The sequence below is a fragment of the Babylonia areolata genome, chromosome 1 (genome assembly GCF_041734735.1).
Source record: "Babylonia areolata isolate BAREFJ2019XMU chromosome 1, ASM4173473v1, whole genome shotgun sequence".
Lineage (NCBI taxonomy): Eukaryota > Metazoa > Mollusca > Gastropoda > Neogastropoda > Buccinidae > Babylonia > Babylonia areolata.
In genome coordinates, this window is record NC_134876.1 from 36,973,695 (window position 1) to 36,994,313 (window position 20,619).

Consider the following 20,619-nt stretch of genomic DNA (forward strand, 5'->3'; position numbering starts at 1 on the left):
AAATGGGGAATTTCTCACACATGAAGAATTTAATGATAAATACTAATTAAGAACAATTTTTGACTCACTTGTGCAAACAAAGTGAGTCTATGTTTTAACCCGTTGTTCGGTTGTCTGTGTGTGTGTGTCCGTGTGTCTGTGTGTCTGTGGTAAACTTTAGCATTGACATTTTCTCTGCAAATACTTTGTCAGTTGACACCAAATTAGGCATAAAAATAGGAAAAATTCAGTTCTTCCCAGTCATCTTGTTTAAAACAATATTGCACCTCTGGGATGGGCACAAAAAAATTTAAAAAAGAAGCCTAATTATATGCAAACTGCATTTGCTGTTATATTAAAAAATTTTGTATTCTCTAAACTTGGCACTTTGACCTCTTATTCTGACACAACTACAAGAGGAGTCATTATTATCATTTTTTTTTGTTCAAACAGGAACTTCTTTTGCTAAGCATGGAATTTTTATTTATTTTGCAAACATTTTGGTGCAGATAGTAAAAAAGGGAAATTACTCTGTAATTAATGCTAGGGGACTTAATTTATCACAAGTGAGTCTTGAAGGCCTTGCCTCTCTTGTTTTACCTTACAACAGTTGTGTTAGATCAATAAAAAAAAAACTATATTACAAACATAAACATCAGCCTTGATAGTAATTCAGTAAGACACATGTGAAAATCACTACAACTGCTATATTCTGTTACGAAAGGAACACAATTGTATTATGATATACTTATAAAAAAAAAAAATGATATAGCTCCTAAATGCTGCTACAAATGGGAAGAAAGACTGGCCTTAAAAATTGATTGGAAGACAACATTTTGCAAAGTGAATAAGATTAGCGATGTGAATTTAAAATGGTTCCAGATGAGAATAGCACATAGAATTATAGGTACAAACACGTCATTAAAAAGAATGAAACTTACAGACAACAATATGTGTAGTTTTTGCAATACACATACAGAATCTATCCGCCATCTTTTTTGGCAGTGTGATGTTACACGTAACTTTTGGAAAACACTAGAATCATGTTTAAACAATAAATGTGAAAACGCACAAAATGTAAAATTTACTGAAGACTTTATTCTGTTTGGAGCTTCAAACAGTGTTGCCTCTGATGACATCCTCGATTTCATTGTTCTGATTGCAAAACAATTCTTATACAAAAGCAAACAAAAGAAACAAATTCCGCAATTTGAAGTACTCCTAACACAACTTAGATTAAGATATAAAACAGAAAAATATGCATCACATTTACTTATGAATAATGCCAAATTCTTAGCAAAGTGGTTCTATTACATGCCATTAATAGAATGTAATAATATTGATAAATTACCATCCAATACAGAACCCTAACAAATCTTGTTTTATAATTTGTAGTTTGAAAAATCTAACCAAACTGATCATAAAGGCAAGACATCTAAAACTATTTTTTCCTTCTTTCTTTACATCTTAAGAAATAGAAGACTTGAATTCTGATACCTATGTAAAACACATTGAATTACGTGACAATAGTAATACACCTGCTTGCATACTAAATTGCTTATTTCACTTTTTTCATGATAACACCAAAATATATTTTTTAATGTACGAATATAGAGACAGATATGTGTATATATATATGTGTGTGTGTGTGTGTCTGTGTGTGTGTCTGTGTGTATGTGTACATATGTGTATGTATGTGCGTATGTATGTATGTATGTATTTATGTATGTGTATATGTATGTATGGTTGTTGTTTTTTGTATATATATATATATATATATATGATGTGTGTGTGTGTGTGTGTATGTACATATATATATATATATATATATATATATATATATATATGTGTGCGTGTGTGTGTGTGTATGTATATATATGTGTGTGTGTATGTTTCTGGTACACATATATCAATAGCATTGGTCCATTTCATAATGAGCACTGTAAAGTAAAAATGAATATTTTTTTTCTCTTCTTCTTTTTTTTCATTTTCTCTCTCTCTCTGAGATTTCTCTTCACTCTTCTTCCCTTATTCATTTATCTTTATTGATCTATCTATATTTCTTTTCATATTTAAAAAATGACCTACATATTGATATATATAGAACTACTAAGGACATACAGTTAACGTAATACAACGTTAATATATAAAATGTTGAATACATAGTTGATCTATTCATGATGCATATTTTCTTGTAATGTAAATGTATTCTGTTATATATGTGAAAAATGTAAAAGCAAAAATGAATAAAAAAAAAAGGTTTGAAAAAAAAAAAGAAAAAAGGAAAAGCAAGAAGCTGCTTGGGATAACCATGTGGTCAGTCCAAAAAAACAAACAAAAAAAACCCCCTAATATAATCTGATTTTATTCAAGAATCTAAATGATGACACCCGCAATACTTTTATTTTTATTTGTAAATTATTACACTGGCTAATATCCTGACAGACATAATGCTAATTTTAGAAACCTCATGTTTTAACATCCACAAGTACTGGTTCTAGATACTACAGTATACGTTGAATCTCTACTAGTTCACTGCCCCTACAGCCCTTGGGCTATGGGACATTTAAGCAACCTTTAATCTAATTCAGTAATTCCTTTAATCTAATTCAGAAATTGCTAAATACATTAACAGATCTGTTTTTGATTGTAAGTAAATCTATTCACAGGTCTGTTTTCAATTGTAAGGAATCAAAATTTTACTTTCTAATATCACCACAGAAATGTCAAAGCAATTTTTGGTACTGGCATTTGCTCAGACCTGACATGACCATGAATGTTATCTAATAATAATGGATATTTATATAGCACACTATCCAGAAATCTGCTCTAGGTGTTTTACAAAAACACTTTTGTTAACACATTACATCAATGTTACATACACATACCAAGATGTGACTACACACACACAATGATAATGATATTTACACTGGATGTGTATATATCCTACCACAAACATCGTCATTTGGTCGAGACAACACCGCGAGCATATGGGGCAAGACAGAGGACAGCGTGGAACAATTAACACTAAAAGGAAATGTTATATTGTGTGGTGATTTTAATGCACAAACTGTGCAAGTTACTGATTACATTAGGATGGATTCTGGTAACAATGTATATAATTTACCACGTACTTATTCATTTGACACAGAGTGTGATAGAAATTCCATGGACTCGTTGATACAAAAACTGGCAGAAAATTGATATCAATGTGCATTGACAATGATCTGTGCATCCTCAATGGAAGAACACTGGGTGATCTTCATGGGCGTTTCACATGCAAAAATCAGCATGGTAGCAGTGTTGTAGATTATTTTATTTGCTCTAAGGCAATTAGACAGGAAATATTACACATGAAAGTTCATCCTCTTACAAGGCTTTCTGATCATTGCCAACTAGAATTAAAATTATTTATGACTGGGCTATGGAGACAAAAATAAAATATAGTAGATAAATCTCACGATAGAAGTTTACTTAAAAATATATTTAAACAAAACTATATTGATAAAAAATACATTTGGGTTCAATATTCATCAGCAGCACATGTCAAAACTTTAGGTTTACCATGGATACAGGAACAAATACATGATATATATATAACAAACTGAGCAGTCAAATTGTTAATCAATCTATCGTTAATGACAGAAGTGAATGAATTTACACAAATAATGACGTCAGCTGCGAATGTTAGTCTTAGAACAGAATCTATATTTCATAAGCAAAAATGCCAAAGAAATAAAAAATGGTTTGACAGAGACTGTTATCAACACAGGAGAGACATTAAATCAATTTTGAATGTGTTACATAGGCAGACACACAATCAGTCTTTACGTCAAAAATATTTTGCTAAACACAAGGTATACAACAGACTGGTAAAACAAAACAAACGTTCATATAAAAATCTCTCAGTGAAAGAATTAAACAAGGTGCTCAATAAAGATCCAAAGTCTGCATGGAAAACAATTAAAACTTTGCAGACAATGGGAGAACAGAACGAATGTAAACATCAATTTAATGTTTCAAAATGGATTTATCATTTAGAAAATTTAATTGGAAAAGATGTGGAAATAAATGACGAGCAAAAAACAAAAGTTCAAGATGAACTTGAAAACACTGAAATGTTAGATGATGATAATACATTAAGTTTAATAAAAAAAATAACTGAAGAAGAAATACGAAAGGCATGTCTAAGTCAAAAAAACAAATAATCGCCAGGAAGGGACGCAATAACAAATGAGATGATCAAAAGCAGTCTTCTGGTTCTCTTACCTGTCATGCAAAAGCTATATCATGTAATATATACAACAGGTATGTATCCAGACAATTGGAAAACTGGTATCAGTATCCCTTTATTTAAAAGCGGCAACCCAATGGACCCAAATAACTATCGGGGGATTACACTGACTAATACATTAGGTAAAGTATTCTGCACAATCCTGAATACAAGAATGAATGAATATCTGGAGACTAACAACATTTTGATCAAAGAACAAGCCGGATTTCGAAACAACTATAGAACCACTGATCAAATCTTTGTTTTAAAAGAGCTAGTAGATAAGATAATAAGAAGAAAAAAGTCAACTATATGGTTGTTTTGTAGATTTTCAAAAAGCATTCGACAGTCTCTGGCATGATGCAATGATGCTGAAGCTACACCGAATAGGAATAAAAGGTAAATGTTTTAATATCATAAAAAAAATGTATACGAACGCTAAAATCTACGCAAAATCACAAGATCATTTCAGCAGAGAATTTATTATTCGAAAGGGGGTACATCAGGGAAATACACTCAGCCCAACTCTATTCAATATTTTCAAAAATGATATTACCACAGATATGACAGATATGAACTCACCAACGATTCACAACACTTCATCTACTGGACTCTATGTCTTTTATATGCAGATGATTTAGTTATTTTATCATTATCTAAAGACAGCTTGCAACAAAAGCTTAACATTTTACACTCTTACTGCAGTCAATGGGGCTTACGTTTGAACAGAGAAAAGACAAAAGTAATGGTTTTTTTCTAAAACTGTCCCTAAAATACCCCTACATTTTAAATGTGGAGAGGACATAATTGAAACAGCAGAAGAATATAAATATTTAGGGGTTATATTTCATAGAAATGACACTTGAAAATCAAGCAAATAAGGCTCTACATGTGCTACTCAGAACATTTTGTAATACAAATATGAATATAGATATCATGTGTCAGTTATATGATACTTTGATAACGCCTATTTCAACATATGGAGCAAAAGTTTGGTTTCCATGTGATGTTGCAGGAGATGTATCATTTAATTTATTCAAATTATTCAGTAACTGTCTTTTCAACAAATTTCCACATGAAAGACTTCATGTCAAGTTTTGTAAGCAATTACTTGGTGTACATAAAAGAGCAATGGTTCTCCCCATTTTAGGAGAATTAGGAAGATTCCCTATTAGCCTAAAAATAATATGTCAAGTTATTGGCTATTGGATACACATATTAGAGCTTCCTTGAAATTCACTTGTATACACAACATATAAATGCATGTATCGTCAAACAAATGAAAATGTTCAGTGGCTACTTTTCATAAGAAATTTATTAATTAGCAATGGATTAGATCATGTTTGGAAAAATCAGTTCATTTTTAGTGTTAAAAGATTAAGTATGCTATATCCAAGAAGCTTGAAAATGAATATGTAAAATTTTGGAAACAGAAACATAACAGTTCATCTAAATTAGAATTTTACAAGAACGCTGTGACAAATTATAAAACTGAACTGTATTTAAAGAATACAGCAAATACACAACACAGGAAAGCACTGACCATGTTACAAATCAGCGCCCATGACTTACAAATCGAACAGGGAAGATATAAAAATACACCAAAAGAACAAAGACTGTGTGATACTTGTAACAGTTTAGAAGATGAGATTCACCTTTTAGACAATTGTGTTAAGTACAATGCTTACAGACACAGATTCCTAATCGATAGGCTAGTGAACTGATCCTTATAACAGAATTACAGCCAAGGCTGGCGAAATTTGTTCATGAATGTTTCACTTCTTAATATGCTCATTTTTATGTTTCATTGTGTCTTATAAACTTTAAGGTTTTATGATAATAAAAAGTATTCTATTCTATTATATTCACACACACACACATACATGTGTATCTAACTGCTACACTCAACACATACGCACACATAATCAGGCACAAACTTACTTAAAACTTACTTCTAGGCAATGAAAGTTGTGTGCAATTTTTTTTCTTTTAAAAATTATATTTTAATTATTTATCTATTCATTTATTTGCAGTCTCATCTTCCATGCCATTCCACCGGTATTACTCCCATGCACAGCCACACCCCCATTTGTCCCATCAACAAAATTTGAACATGAGAAATATTGTATTGTTTTTGGTCCAGAAGAAAAGAGTTTAAAAAAAAGAAACATTCCATGTTTTTCACTATTCAAATTTATGCCCATAACATTTAGTGCAAGTTGTTAAAAATATTCGTCAACTGTTCTTTCTGGATTCAGTTGTTTTGTATTCGTGGGATAGAACTGATCATTACAGCAGAGATATGTTGCAGATCTGGATTACCAGTATCTGAATTTTCTGCGTGCATGTCCCATAGTAGCAGATATGACATGTGCCCATTTTTTTTCTTCATGGGATATTTAATACTTTGTATTTCTGCTTCAGGTGACCAAGACAGATGCAGCTGCTGCTTGTGCTGTGTGGGTGCGGTTCCTGAAATCATGGGACATAGGTGGAAAGACAGCACGGAAGTGGGAGGACGCAGCAGTGTACAACAAAGAAGATATAAAGATTAAACAAACAAACAAAAAAGGACATCCACATGCATGATGACGAAAGATATGTTCTATACCTTTAAGTAATAACTGAAAAATTACCTCACTGTGAAAAATGTTTGTTTTTTTTCTTCCATGTCCACAGTCCACCATTTTACAACTGAACTAGGTAGATGCCTGACCAAAACTTAACCCAGCAAGCAAGTCGGGCCACTAGCATTTCATATAAATTTTCTTTTGATTCCTTGTGACTCACAAGCAAGCAGACACTGAGCACAAGTGCATGTGTATGCTTACATCCAGTATGCAGGAAATTTTTGTCTTTTGTCACCAGTAACATTAAAGGTAATATATATATAATATATATATATATATATATAGAGAGAGAGAGAGAGATATGTGTGTGTGTGTGTGTGTGTGTGTGTGTGTGTGTGTGTGTATGCATGCTTACATCCAGTATGCAGGAAATTTTTGTCTTTTGTCACCAGTAACATTTAAGGTAATTATATATATATATATATATATATATATATATATATATAGATAGATAGATAGATAGATAGATATTAAAAGGCATTTATGTGGTTTCGGCACAGAGGATTCCCGCTGAATGTGACAATTCATCAATAGAAGTTATAAGGTTGCATTGTATTTAGCCATTAAATTGACCAGCATTAGCTATTTAAGTTTGTAAGGACCTGTGACAACGTCCTTTTGATACTGCATGGAAGGGATATATTGTTGAAATTATGTTAAGATAAATGTTCATATTTAGACAAAACAGTCAGTTTCTGGGATGGAAATTTTACTATACGTGTTAGTAAAATATCTAGTAGAATCTTAAGTATTATATTCTTTATGTTTCTGTTGACTTGATTTCATGTCTTGGTGTCACAGGCAAGCATGTCACAAGTAACTTTTACTGGAATAAATTTTGTTGAATTATGCATCAGAATTTCTTATATTTGGTTCATTAAAAAATCCTTTGAAATATTTCAATGCAACTTTTGAAAAACTGAAGCCACTTTCTTGGCTAATTTGCATTAGTGATGACAAGGTGACAGCATTTTCCTGTTGTCACAAACAACTTGCATCACCAGAAACATGGCATCTCATAGATTTTGTTAGCAAAAGAGATGAAGACCATTTCTGCAAAACTAAATAACAATAAGAGAGTTAGTTTGGTATCATGATAGCCAGATAGACTAATCAGAAGGAAAAGGTTTGGTTGTTTTTTTTATAAATCATATTATCCCATGTTACTTATTACCTGTGACAACATAAGAGTTTGTTGTCACATGCGTTTGTGTAACAAGTAACATGTACTTAACCCGGAGAGCCCGATGAGCCATGATCGTGGCTTTCCCAGTGAAGTGCGATGGGCCACGATCGTGGCTCTGTTTACATTAAGGTCTGTGATCGTTCGACTATACTCGGCAGCCTTCGCAAAACTGCCTCGTTCTGATACCACACTATCCCGCTTGTGTTTACACAAAGGATTGACCAAGTTGACTTGACCGGCTCTCCATCTATTTTGAAAACAATGAGTGATACTGAAGTTGACGAAGTTCTGGAAACGAATGACAGTGTCACTAGTGATGCAAATCAATCATCACTAGTGACATTGTCACTCATTTCCCGAGCAAACTAAGAGTACAATTTGTGCAACTGAAATAAACAGTTTGGAAACTTTTGATCATCCAGAAAGACAGACTGCAGCAAACTGATATAAGTGAAGCAAAATGTTCATAAGACTTTCTTTTATTCCTATTCAGAATCTGGGGACACTGGTGCTGAAGACAGTGGTGCTGAGGGCAATGGAGGAGCAGCTGGTGGAGCTGCCCGTGCTGGAGGTGTGTGGCTGCCCATCATCGGTGAAGATGCTGGGCCTGTTCCTGTGGATTTCACAGCTGCCCCTGGTCCCAAGCATGCCCCCCCACATGATGCCAGACCCATTGACTATGTGAACTTGTTTTTCACTCAAAATTTTGTGGAAACCATAGTCAATGAGACTAACAATTATGCAGATCAGTGGGTGGCGGATCATCAGCAGCATCTGCAAGACAGTCCACAGTCACGGGTCCACATGTGGATAAAACAAGGCCAGACCAACACAGAAGAGATGAGGGCCTTCCTTGGCATTATACTGAGCATGGGACTCATCCAGAAACCCAATCTGCAGGCATACTGGGATTCTACCCACAAAAGCCAATCCACACCATAGTTCACTGAACATTTTTCAAGGGACCGTTTTCAACTGCTGCTGAAATTCCTGCATTTTGCAAATAATGAAAATGTGCCTGACAGACAGGATCCAAACTACAAGCTGTTCAAAATCAAGCCATTAACTGAACACTTGCAAAATAAATTTTTGTATCACTACCTCATCAAGACATCAGCATTGATGAGAGTATGATTGGATATAAGGGGAAGACGCCTCACCTTCGCCAGTACATGCCAAACAAAAGACATGCCCGGTTTGGTATCAAGCTGTGGTGCCTGTCAGATAGCACAAATGGCTATCTTTGCAGGTTTGAGGTATGCAAAGGGGCCCATGATCCACTGGATATAGAAAATGTACATGGAGCGACATACGCCCTTGTCATGCGACTGATGCGTGAAGCAGATTTGTTGAACAGAGGCCACCATCTTTGCCTGGACAATTATTTTTCCTCACCAGTGCTGTTCCAGGCTCTGTATGAGCAACATACTACTGCCACTGGAACTGTGAGGACAAACAGAAGAGGCCTTCCCCATGAAAGCATCAGGAGGAGACTGAGGAACAGGGACGTGTCCGAACGGAGAAAGGGTCCACTGCTGTGTGTGGCATACCAGGATGACAAGAAAAAGCCTGTTATGCTGTCAACAACTGCCACAGTAGGCTTCACAGAGATTCAGAACAGGAGGGGCAACATGGTCCAGAAGCCCAACATTGTTGTCTTGTACAACAAAACTATGGGAGGAGTGGATCTCGGCGATGCACAACTCTACCAGTACTTGGCGGAGAGAAAGACAATAAAGTGGACAACAAAAGTGGCATTTTCACTGTTTGGCAGGGCAGTGCTCAACAGCTACCTGCTGTACCAGCAGAACACCAGTGATGCCCCTAAGCTGTCCAGGTACATGTTCATGGTGTCTGTGGTGGAAAGCCTGGCTGGAAACTATCACACGCCACAGAAAGTTGTGCGCAGGAGGCGTACAGCTGCTGAGATCAGGGCTGCCAGAGACAACCCCCAACCCCAAGTGGCACCACCAGCCCCTCAACCTGGTCGCTCTCATCCCATGCAAGGACATGACCTGGTCAAGCTCCCAGTTGGAAAGAAAAGAAACTGTGTGGCAGGACATGACACACGTGTTCGTTCCAGCTGGGAGTGCCGTGCTTGTGATGTGGGACTCTGCCCAGGCTGCTTTGCTGCATACCACAAGAGGCCCAGGAACTAACCGCTGGCTGTTTCCTGCAGCAGAAACATTATTTTGTACAGTTTTGTTTGAATTTTGTGATTTTGACTGTAATACACATATGAAATTAACTATCAAACATTGTTGTTGACGTTTTCGAAACTCCATGTGCAAACTTGGTGGTTTTATTCTGTGGATTATCTCCAGCTGCATACAAGGTACAGTCTTTTTCTTATTTTTATCTGATTCTTCATTCTATCTAGTTTCCAAAAATGTATAGGTTTACCTATCTAGTGTTACTAGTAAGCATACAAATGCCCAAAAGCAAAGCATGGGTAGCGGAGGCAAACTTTCCTTAATTTTAAGCATGCTTTCTTGAAGCACCTTTTATTATATCCAGCACTTTGAGGGTTAATACTGCCAGCACATTGAATAGGCTTGAGCTTATTTGTCTTCACTTTACAACACAGAATTGGACTGTTTTCTTTAAGAAATAAATGTTTTTTTGCACTTTTAGGGGTTCTCTTTTACTGTAGTGAATTGTGTGAGAGTGGAAGGTTGACACGAGTGCGGTGACAATACAAGTACAAGCAGAATACTACTAATACTATCATCAAAACAGTGTCAGAAATAATTATGCCATGTTATTCCAGTTATATGACATTATATATTTATGCTTTTTGAACATGGTCTCAGCTTTACTGCTCACAAATGAAGATCTTTTCTGTCACAAGTAACATGCATCCAGAAGCAAATTTAAAACTATGATAATTCATAATCCAAGCAAAGTTACCCTCTAATTCATACCAGACCATTTCAGTGGAGTGAAGAACAAATGGAAAAGGCCCCCAAAATGGCTGACAACAGTGTTTTGATTTTGGCTTGACATTGTCTCATATCAATTTTCATAACTGGCCTCAGTGGTGTGTTCGGTACCATTATGTTCACAAAACTGCAGCCAGTTTCAAACTGGGTCAGTCACCCGTTGGGGTTCCTCCCCAGCTCATTTTGGAGGGATGATCATAGCTCTACCCCTATCTTTTTAAGAGCTGTTTCGATGAGTTCATTATTGATACATAGCGGGATGTTATTCACCCACAGCTTTGTGGTGGGTTTTTCATCCCCCTGGTCTTTGTTAACAAAAATATTCTTGTCCAGGAGAGACACTCATGCTCCCCTGAACAGGAACCCTTCCAGTAACAACTGGTCTCTTGCTTCTTGATAACACAGATATATCCGCCACAGACCACGAACCCGCTGCGCCCCCTGAATTGTTCCTCGACCACACAAATGTCATATACTGTAGGCAGCGACTCGTATGTGGGGAGTGCCCTGGCAGTAACGTGTACTGGTTCCACGACTGGCGTGGCCACCGCCATGGTGGGTCCAACACTGGAATCTGCTATCTCCTGGTCTTTTTCTCTCGTTCCGCACACAGGTGATGTCTAAAGGAGCACAGTACAAACACACAGTATACTAACTCACTTTTCTCACAAACCTGGAGCTAAATCCTTTGACATATCGAAGCCACTATATTTTGCAAAAAAAGCAGAGTACAGAAGTACGTGGCCTGCTGACATCAGAGGCCAAACTGGAAGAACGTGGCCTGCTGACATCTGAGGCCAAACCGGAAGTCCATTGGGTTTTGATGCATTCTTGATGTACTACTTATTTGTTTTTGCATATTAGGTGGCATCGGTTAAATGTGATGTTGAACAGATTTGCAGGTTAACACTGTCAGTGTGTAACGAGGATTTTTCATGTCTGCACATGACAGTAGCAGCAAGTGTTGTGTGACACGTTTGACTTGGTAGCTGTGATAACATGTGTTGGAGTTGTGTTATGTGCTAGTGGAGTTATTTTTTCATACAAAGTGGGACAGCACATTGTAATGTGGTTAATGAGTTGGTAAACACTGAGAGCACTGAGGGTTAGTGCTATGCACATAGTTTGCTGTTTACCAGAGATAAGTTAGAAGTAACGATTCCAATACATTTACTTACGTCAGTGGGATACTTAGTGAAGACAAAGAGGAGATTTGTTTGGTCATGGTAACACACAGTCATTATTGTATAATGGGTAACATGAGTTGAACCCTCAAGTTGTATTGGTCAGTCATATGTTTGGTGCACAGTTTAGAATGTCACTGTTGGTGGCAGGTGAGCATAATGATGTTTGTTTACCTCACAAAGATCAATGTGTGAGAGGAGTGCATACTGTTGACATGTGGTGAAAGGTGCTGAGAGTGTATATAGGCTTTTCATGTCAGTGATGTCCAGGATATTTTGAGATTGTATCTGACCTGGGTTTTGGTTTTGTGTTTGTGTTCCAGGAGTGCTGCTTAACCCTTTCACCGACAGCAAGTTTAGGGTGCAACACTCACTGGCGCCAGCTGATTTTCAAGAAAAACAAGAAATTACACCTACCGATTTCAAATTACTATAACTGCAATGCCATTGGAAACAAAGCAAACTCACCAACTGAAGTCTTCAGTACAACTATATTTCCCATGTAATGGTGTAATCCAGAATATAATCCATGGGAAACACACAAAACGAACTTGCGTTTTTGTAGAAAAATGGTGATTTCTGTCACTTAACTTGAAGGTTTCACAGTGTCCTCACTTGAAAAATCTTACTGTGGTGGAACTACATATACACTTTACAACTATCTGATGAAAGTGAAATACTACTAAAATCAGAAAATAAATGAATGGAGGTAAAATATCTATACAAATATGTACACAGGTCTGAACTGTTCACTGTTTGAGACAGTGAATTTTGGTTGCTGCTGCTTTCCTGTAGTCCTCCACAGTATGATACAGTTCAAAGCACAGAGTGGGACACATTGGCTTCTTGCACATTATGGTTCCAAATGGCAGGCTGAGCAGACAGTATGTCCGCCAGTAGTCCTCAGTTTCAGGCTTTAACACAGCCCCATCGCGATCTGAAGTGCTGTGCATGCCTTCATCTCAGGGACAGTGACATCTTTGGCAGCATTCAGCCTTGAATGCTGACTGAGTTCAGTGATGCCTGACAGCAGCCCCTCTGCATACAGATTAGACTGGTCAGCCATGAGTTGGAATGCTGATTCTGGGAAGAAAAGCATAAAGAAGCCCAGAAGAAGTTGTCAGTGTTGACAAGGACACCTGAAACACATGAACAAAAAAAAAAGTAAAATACAATCAGTAATACTGATATAACAGCTGATTTATTATGAGCTAATGATAAATACTGTGAATAAATGATATTATACTCATAAACAAGTGCACAAATAGCAAAAACATAAGATTTTTACACTGGCATTGCTTTACACAGTGTATCTCCATAATCTTTACAAGAAAAAAAAACTGACATGAAATATTTGTGTGGTAAATGAACATACTGCTCTTCCTCTTCAATGTCCTACACTTGTCTGATACAATGCAAACATAATTTTATATGTGCTACTAGTGAATGAACAGTGCAGCTCTGATCTGTCCATATAAAAATAAGTGCAACCTAATCTTAGTCACACACACTCTCAGTGACATACATGTGCGAGCACACACACACACATAAACCATACACACACACACAGAGCTCTTACCTGGGGTTTTTTTTTTTTTATAGTAAAATTTGAAAGCCATTCTGCAGGACAGTAAGGATCATCCATGTGGTGCAACATCCACTGAAGCAAATCAGGGCTTGGCACAGCTGATGTGGTGGCCTTAGCAGGAACACATGCTCCACTCGTCTGGCCATACCTCATACACTCATGACTTGGTACTTGGCTCAGTGCCCAATCACCACCACTATCACTCTCCCCCTCAGACAATGAAACTTCTTCATCATCATACGTGAATTCTTCACCCGAATCTTCATTTTGCTGGTCTGGCTGATGTCTCAGTTGCTCTATAACTTGCTCAGGTGTGAAGTAGCGTTGTCTGCTCGTCGATGCAGCCATTTTGGAAAATGAAAAGATCGAAGTTGCGGATAAAACTATAATAAATTCACTAAAAAAAAAAACTTGCAGAAGTACTGAAAAGATGGCGGCAGTCAATAGAAGGGGATTCCCCTGGTCACATGCACAAAATATGGCTTTTCAAGCCTCCCCAAAATAAGAGTGGTTGGTTTGTGAATGACCTACCCTGTTTTGGTCGCCTTTTGGCAACATCAGTGATCTCCCTAGCGGGTGCCGAAAGGTAACATCAGCAACCAAAGTGTTAAAGTAGGCAATGTTTGCTGCTTTATGTAGGATGTGCTTTATGTAGGGCTGTGTGTTGCTTAAAGTTGCTTTTGCTAAGTTAGGTGAACTGCTTCGTGTGTGTACTGCTTACCAGTGTTATTGTAAAGTAAAAGTAAACACTATAAAAACCACTTCACTTGGGCCCTGCTACTGGAATGAGGAGACAGATTTAGTGAGTAAAGTGCATGCATCATCAATCGATCCATTATCCCCTCTCTGTTTCCTCTTACCTGAGAACCACTCTTTCAGTTTATACACAAGGTTGGGACATAGTTCCAGAGAAGGAAGGTGGTGCAGCTGTGAACATCTACATTGTAATTGAAAGGTTACACAAGACTTACCATGTGAGTATAAGTTTGCCCACAGTTCTACACTATGAAGGGTGCGAGAAAATAATTACAGCTGAGTGAGTGTTCAATGAAGTGTGCTCGCTAGGCCAGTCTTGAACCATGTATATATGGACTTTCAGATTAGGAAAGAATAAGTCAGATGCCCACTTTGGGTGGAACTGTAATTCTTTCCTTGCGCCCTTCATAGGGTAGAATTGTAGTCAAATTTCTACTTACAATCTAAGTCTTGGTTAACCTTTCATCGCAGCTGAGATTTGAACTTCTTAAAGGCAGGATTACATAATGCTGATGACTTGTTTGTTTGTGAGTCAAAAACCACTTAAATGAAAGAAACATTGCACTCACTGAACTATGATTCTGACATAGCGCCCTTTCACAGGGTAGAACTGCATGGAAAAGGGGCTTTCCACACTGTCCTTTGATATGTGACTGACACTTCAACAGAACTGGACTTTGGACCCCCGACCTTCACCTCCACCATATCACCTCTACCTCCATCCTTTCTTCCATTTCAAGTCTGTCCATGTAAAAGGAGGGGGGATGGAGAAGGAACAAGTACAATATAGACTATGGTATAAGGGAAAGAGAGAGAAAGGAGGTGAACAATAATGAGAGTTAGATGGGGTGAGGGCATGTGCATGAAAGGGGGAAGGGTGATTGTGGTATGCCTGATTGTGGTGATTTGAGTCAAAGTTTGTGAACAGAGTGGATCTGGATACTTTGTTGATGACACCTGTCCATTTCCTTTTGAGGACAGGATTTTCGAACAGAAAGAGAGAAAGTTGGTATGATCTGATTGTGTGTAAGTGAGATGGCAGGATTAGCATACATGTGTATATTTGTGTGGCACATGTGTGCGCACGTGTGTGTGCACATGCGTGTGCGTGCATATGTGCATGCATGTTTTCCCCGTCAAAATTTAGTGCAGAAAACACATCTGCACATCAGTCCAGAGGTATATCAGTACGCGCCTGAATACTGGAGTTTTTTTTTTTTTCTTCAAAAGTGTGCTGGTTGTGATTAGAATCTATTTATTTGATCAAAATGAGACAGTAATTGAATCCCAGATTTAAATAACACATAATGTTTGCCACAAGAGTTCACTGGATCAACACAGAACATATGAAAAATGGGCCTTCAGACAGATGAAATCAAAGTGGTAGTTAATTTTTGTCTTCACTATTTTGTCGTGAAATACACTGGCAGTAGTGTCACAACACTGCTATCAGTGACATCAAATGTAAGTCTCACCCCTCCCCCATTTTCTCCTCGGATTTGTACAAATCTGAAGAACAGCCTCTGGGGCTTTTCTGCAGCAGTCACGCCCAACTGACAGACATTTTTCAGGGTATTTTTAAGTGCATTTATGCGTTTCCGCATAGCTCTCACAACCTGTTCTTCTTGATGGTTTGGTGCACTTCACTGGTGATGTGATCAGTTTGTCTCATGTTTAGTATCTTGCAATAACACCTCATTCCCATGGCTTGAATTCTTCTTTCTAAATCTGCATGAGGTTCCATGTCTTGCATGCGTACAGGAAAATGGAATATATCAATGCATATAGAAGTATGATCTTGTGTATAATGGGGATGTTGTCCTTCCTAATAGGTTTCAGTGTAGACAAAGCTGATGTTGTCTTTGCAACCTTTGAGAGGATTTCTGGTTTGGATCCTTCATTGCTGATGATGTATCCCAGATGGGTGAACTGTTGGAACAGTTCCTAGCTTCTGTCCCTGGACGGTTATATTAGTAGTGATCGTGATGTTGTGGCTGGCCATCAACCTGGTCTTTTCAGTGCTGATTTCCATTTCATATCTTGTCAATGTTTCATCCAGATTTTTAAAAAGCTGGGTGAGTTCTTGCTCACTGCTTACCAAGTAATCAATGTCATCTGCAAAGCAAAGGTTCATGATAGTTTCCCCCCCAGTGCTAACTGTGCTGACAAGCTCATCAGTCATGATGAATTCCAGGAAAAGTTTGAACAGCATAGGAGACAAGGTAGCCCTGACACTCCAACTAAAATATGGAATCACTTTCCAATAGTGACACTGAAGAGTGTATAGACTGCAACATAAATAACTAGAACTTACCTGTTCTGTATACTGATCCTGTGTGAGATCATCAAGAGATTTTGTGCGGGCTATTTTCAGCAGGCATATGTCAGGAGCAGACAGCAATGCTTTCCCAAGGTCAGTTCTGGTAACACCACACAGAGACTGACCGTTCAATTCCAGCAAATAATCACCTGCACACAGCAAAGAATACTTTTAACAGCAAATATAAATGTGCCACAGATTAATCAATTTCATTTCCTTTAACGATTGCAGAGGCTACCTCTTGGTGCAGAACACAATGAAAACAATTTAAGGGAGTTAAAAAGGAGAGGGATGGGCTCCGCCATGCTTTTCTGCCCAAGACTCACCGCATGAATGACGACCACTACTCAACCCATACCGGCTCGGTCGTCACCCGGGTCAACAAGGACCGCGCCTTCCATTGCAAACCAGGGTGGAGGTGACAAATGTGCTACTGGTGGACCACACAACAACAAGCTCCGGGCCAGGAACAACATCTCTATTGGCACGTGGAATGTCAGAACACTAAGGACGCCAGGAAAATTGGAAGAACTGACACATGCAATGAACAAATATCGCTGGCACATCCTAGGACTCTGTGAAACACGATGGAAAAACATCGGTGAAATACCCACACTTGAAGGCCACAGACTATTTTACAGTGGTAGAGAGGACAAACACGAACATGGAGTAGGGTTCCTGATCCACAAAGACATTGTTAACACTGTCATGGGCTGCCGACCAATATCCAGCAGGCTCACTACCATCCGCCTGAGGGCATCCCCATTCAACATCACCATCATACAAGCATATGCTCCAACATCTGATCACAGCGATGATGAAGTTGAGGAGTTCTACGAACAACTACAAGAAACCCTTGATCAGACACCAAAGAAAGACATCATAGTAGTACAAGGTGACTGGAACGCCAAGATCGGAGAAGACTCCTACAACACCTGGAAGGGCACATGTGGACGATATGGTAACAACGCTACAAATGAAAGAGGTTTGAGACTCCTGGAATTTGCCTGCTTCAACAACCTGAAGATAACAAACACATTTGGACCACACAAAGCATCCAGAAAATGGACATGGCACAGCCCTGGAGGAGATCACCACAACCAAATAGACTACATCATGGTAAAGAAGCGTTTCCAGTCTAGCGTGAACATTGCCAAGACAAGAAGTTTCCCAGGAGCTGACACTGCAAGTGACCACGACTTGGTAATGATGACCTTCAAACTCCAACTGAAGAAAACAAGGAAACAAAGCTTCTCAAGACTGAAGTTCGACCTGGAAAAATTGAAAGATCCTGAAGTACAAGAGGCATTCCAAGCCATGATTGGTGGGAAATTTGCGCCACTCATCACTCTCGATGCAGATGACGCCGACCTGGATACACTCGTAAGCGACTTCAACGCAGCTGTAACTGAAACAGCCCAAACAACTCTTGGAAAACAACGCATCAAAAAGAAGCCCTGGGTCACGGACGACATCCTACAGCTGTGTGACAAACGTAGAGACCTGAAAAAGAAAAAGAATGAAGAAGAAGGGGCAAAACAGTACAAAGCAGTTAACACCGAAATCAAGAGAAGCATGAAGAAGGCAAGGGAGAATTGGATTGAAGGAAAATGCCAGGACATAGAGGAAAACCTGACAAGAAACAACAGCAAGAAAGCCTACCAAGTTGTGAAAGAACTTACCAACACAAGGCAAGGTAGAACTATGTCCAACATCCAGACCAAGGATGGAAAATGTCTAACAGAAGAACAAGACATCCTAAAGCGATGGACAGAATACTGCTCAGAGCTATACAACATACAGACCACAGGTGATCCAGCAATACTGAATGTTCCACCAGCCACTGATAACAGTAATCACCCCATACTCCTTGAAGAAATAGAGGCAGCAATAGCATCGCTGAAAAAAGGGAAATCGGCAGGAGTGGACAACATCCCATCAGAACTGGTCCAAGCAGGGGGTGAAGTTATGATAGATGTGCTACTGAAAATCTGCAACAAGATCTGGCAAACAGGGGAATGGCCCACACCGTGGACACAATCACTGATCATCACCCTCCCCAAAAAGGGCAATCTCCAGCAGTGTCAAAACTACCGCACCATCAGCCTGATTAGTCATCCCAGCAAAGTCATGTTGAAGATCCTGCTTAACAGACTGAAACCACAAGCAGAAAACATCATTGCTGAAGAACAGGCAGGTTTCAGACCAGGAAGGAGCACAACTGAACAAATCTTCAACTTGAGGTTGCTATGTGAGAGGTACCATCAACACCAACAAGACCTCTACCACGTCTTCATTGATTTTAAGAAGGCATTTGACAGGGTCTGGCATGCAGCTTTGTGGGCTACCATGAATCTGTACAACATCAACGCCAACCTGATCAGACTGATACAACACCTCTATGACAAAGCCACCAGCGCCGTCTACCTCAACAATAGCATCGGGGACTGGTTCAGAACCACAGTCGGAGTGAGACAAGGCTGTCTACTCTCCCCATCACTCTTCAACATCTTCTTAGAAAGAATAATGACTGACGCACTGGAAGAGCATGTAGGAACAGTCAGCATAGGCGGCAGAACAATCACAAACCTACGTTTTGCCGACGACATTGATGGACTGGCTGGAAAAGAAGAAGAACTGGCAAGCCTGGTCAAACATCTAGACAAAGCCTCCACATCGTATGGAATGCAAATCAGTGTGGAGAAAACCAAACTGATGACTAACAACACCAACGGCATCAGCATTGACATCAAAGTCAACGACGAAAAGCTTAAAACAGTCCACAGCTTCAAATATCTGGGAGCAATCGTGTCAGATGAAGGATCTAAACCAGAAGTACTCTCGAGAATTGCCCAAACAACAATGGCACTCAACAAGCTGAACACCATCTGGAACAACAAAAACATCGCTCTCAGCTCAAAAATCAGACTGATGCGTTCCCTGGTTATATCAATATTGCTCTACGCCTGCGAGACTTGGACCCTGACTGCGGACATCGAGAGAAGAATCCAAGCTGTCGAGATGAGATGCTTTCGTAGACTACTTGGCATCTCCTACAGAGACCACATCACTAACACGGAAGTGAAGAACAGAATCAAGCAAAGTATTGGACCCTACGAAGACCTTCTGACCATAGTGAAAAAACGCAAACTTAGGTGGTATGGACACATCTCCCGATCATCTGGTCTTGCCAAAACGTTCCTGCAAGGCACCGTACAAGGAGGCAGAAGGAGAGGACGGCAGAAGAAGAGATGGGAAGACAACATCCGGGGGTGGACAGGCTTGACGCTCGGTGACGCCCTGAGGAAATCAGAAAACCGTGAAGAGTGGAGAGAGGTGGTGGCCAGGTCAGCAGCGGTGCCCCAACGGTCTGAACCCAGACTACGGGAGAGGTGAAGGTGAAAAAGGGACAATTCATAACAAAACATTCAACATTTTGTAAGGTAAGTATCAGTTTTCATTTTCTCAAGGAGGTGTTAGGGCAAAATCATATACGTTATACTGTATAACACACCATGCTTAGTCAGGCCTTGAGTGCATGCATATATATTTCTGTTTCTATTGTAGTGGATTTCTGTACAGACTTTTGCCAGAGGACAACACTTATGTTGTCCTGGGTTCTTTCTTAGTGTGCCAAGTGCATGCTGCAAACAGGATCTCAGTTCATCATCTCAATCAAATGACCAAATGCTCAGTTTGATTTTCCAGTCAAACTTGGGAGAAATAGCATGACTAGACCATCACAGACATGTCCATCCCCT

The 20,619-nt window shown here is 38.8% G+C and overlaps 1 protein-coding gene across 21 annotated transcripts in view; it reads right to left on the reverse strand.

The window, feature by feature from the left end:
* LOC143282461 (tyrosine-protein phosphatase non-receptor type 13-like) overlaps window positions 1–20,619 on the reverse strand; it is a 590,260-nt gene that overhangs the window by 176,296 nt on the left and 393,345 nt on the right. For 19 of the 21 annotated variants that reach the window (XM_076588135.1, XM_076588121.1, XM_076588127.1 and 16 more), the window contains one exon: window positions 16,853–17,007. In XM_076588135.1, coding sequence (XP_076444250.1) covers window positions 16,853–17,007 — 155 coding nt within the window. Of the gene's footprint in view, window positions 1–11,136; window positions 11,631–11,665; window positions 13,334–16,852; window positions 17,008–20,619 lie in introns of those variants that run through there. The other 2 variants (XM_076588213.1, XM_076588250.1) reach the window with 2 other exon arrangements.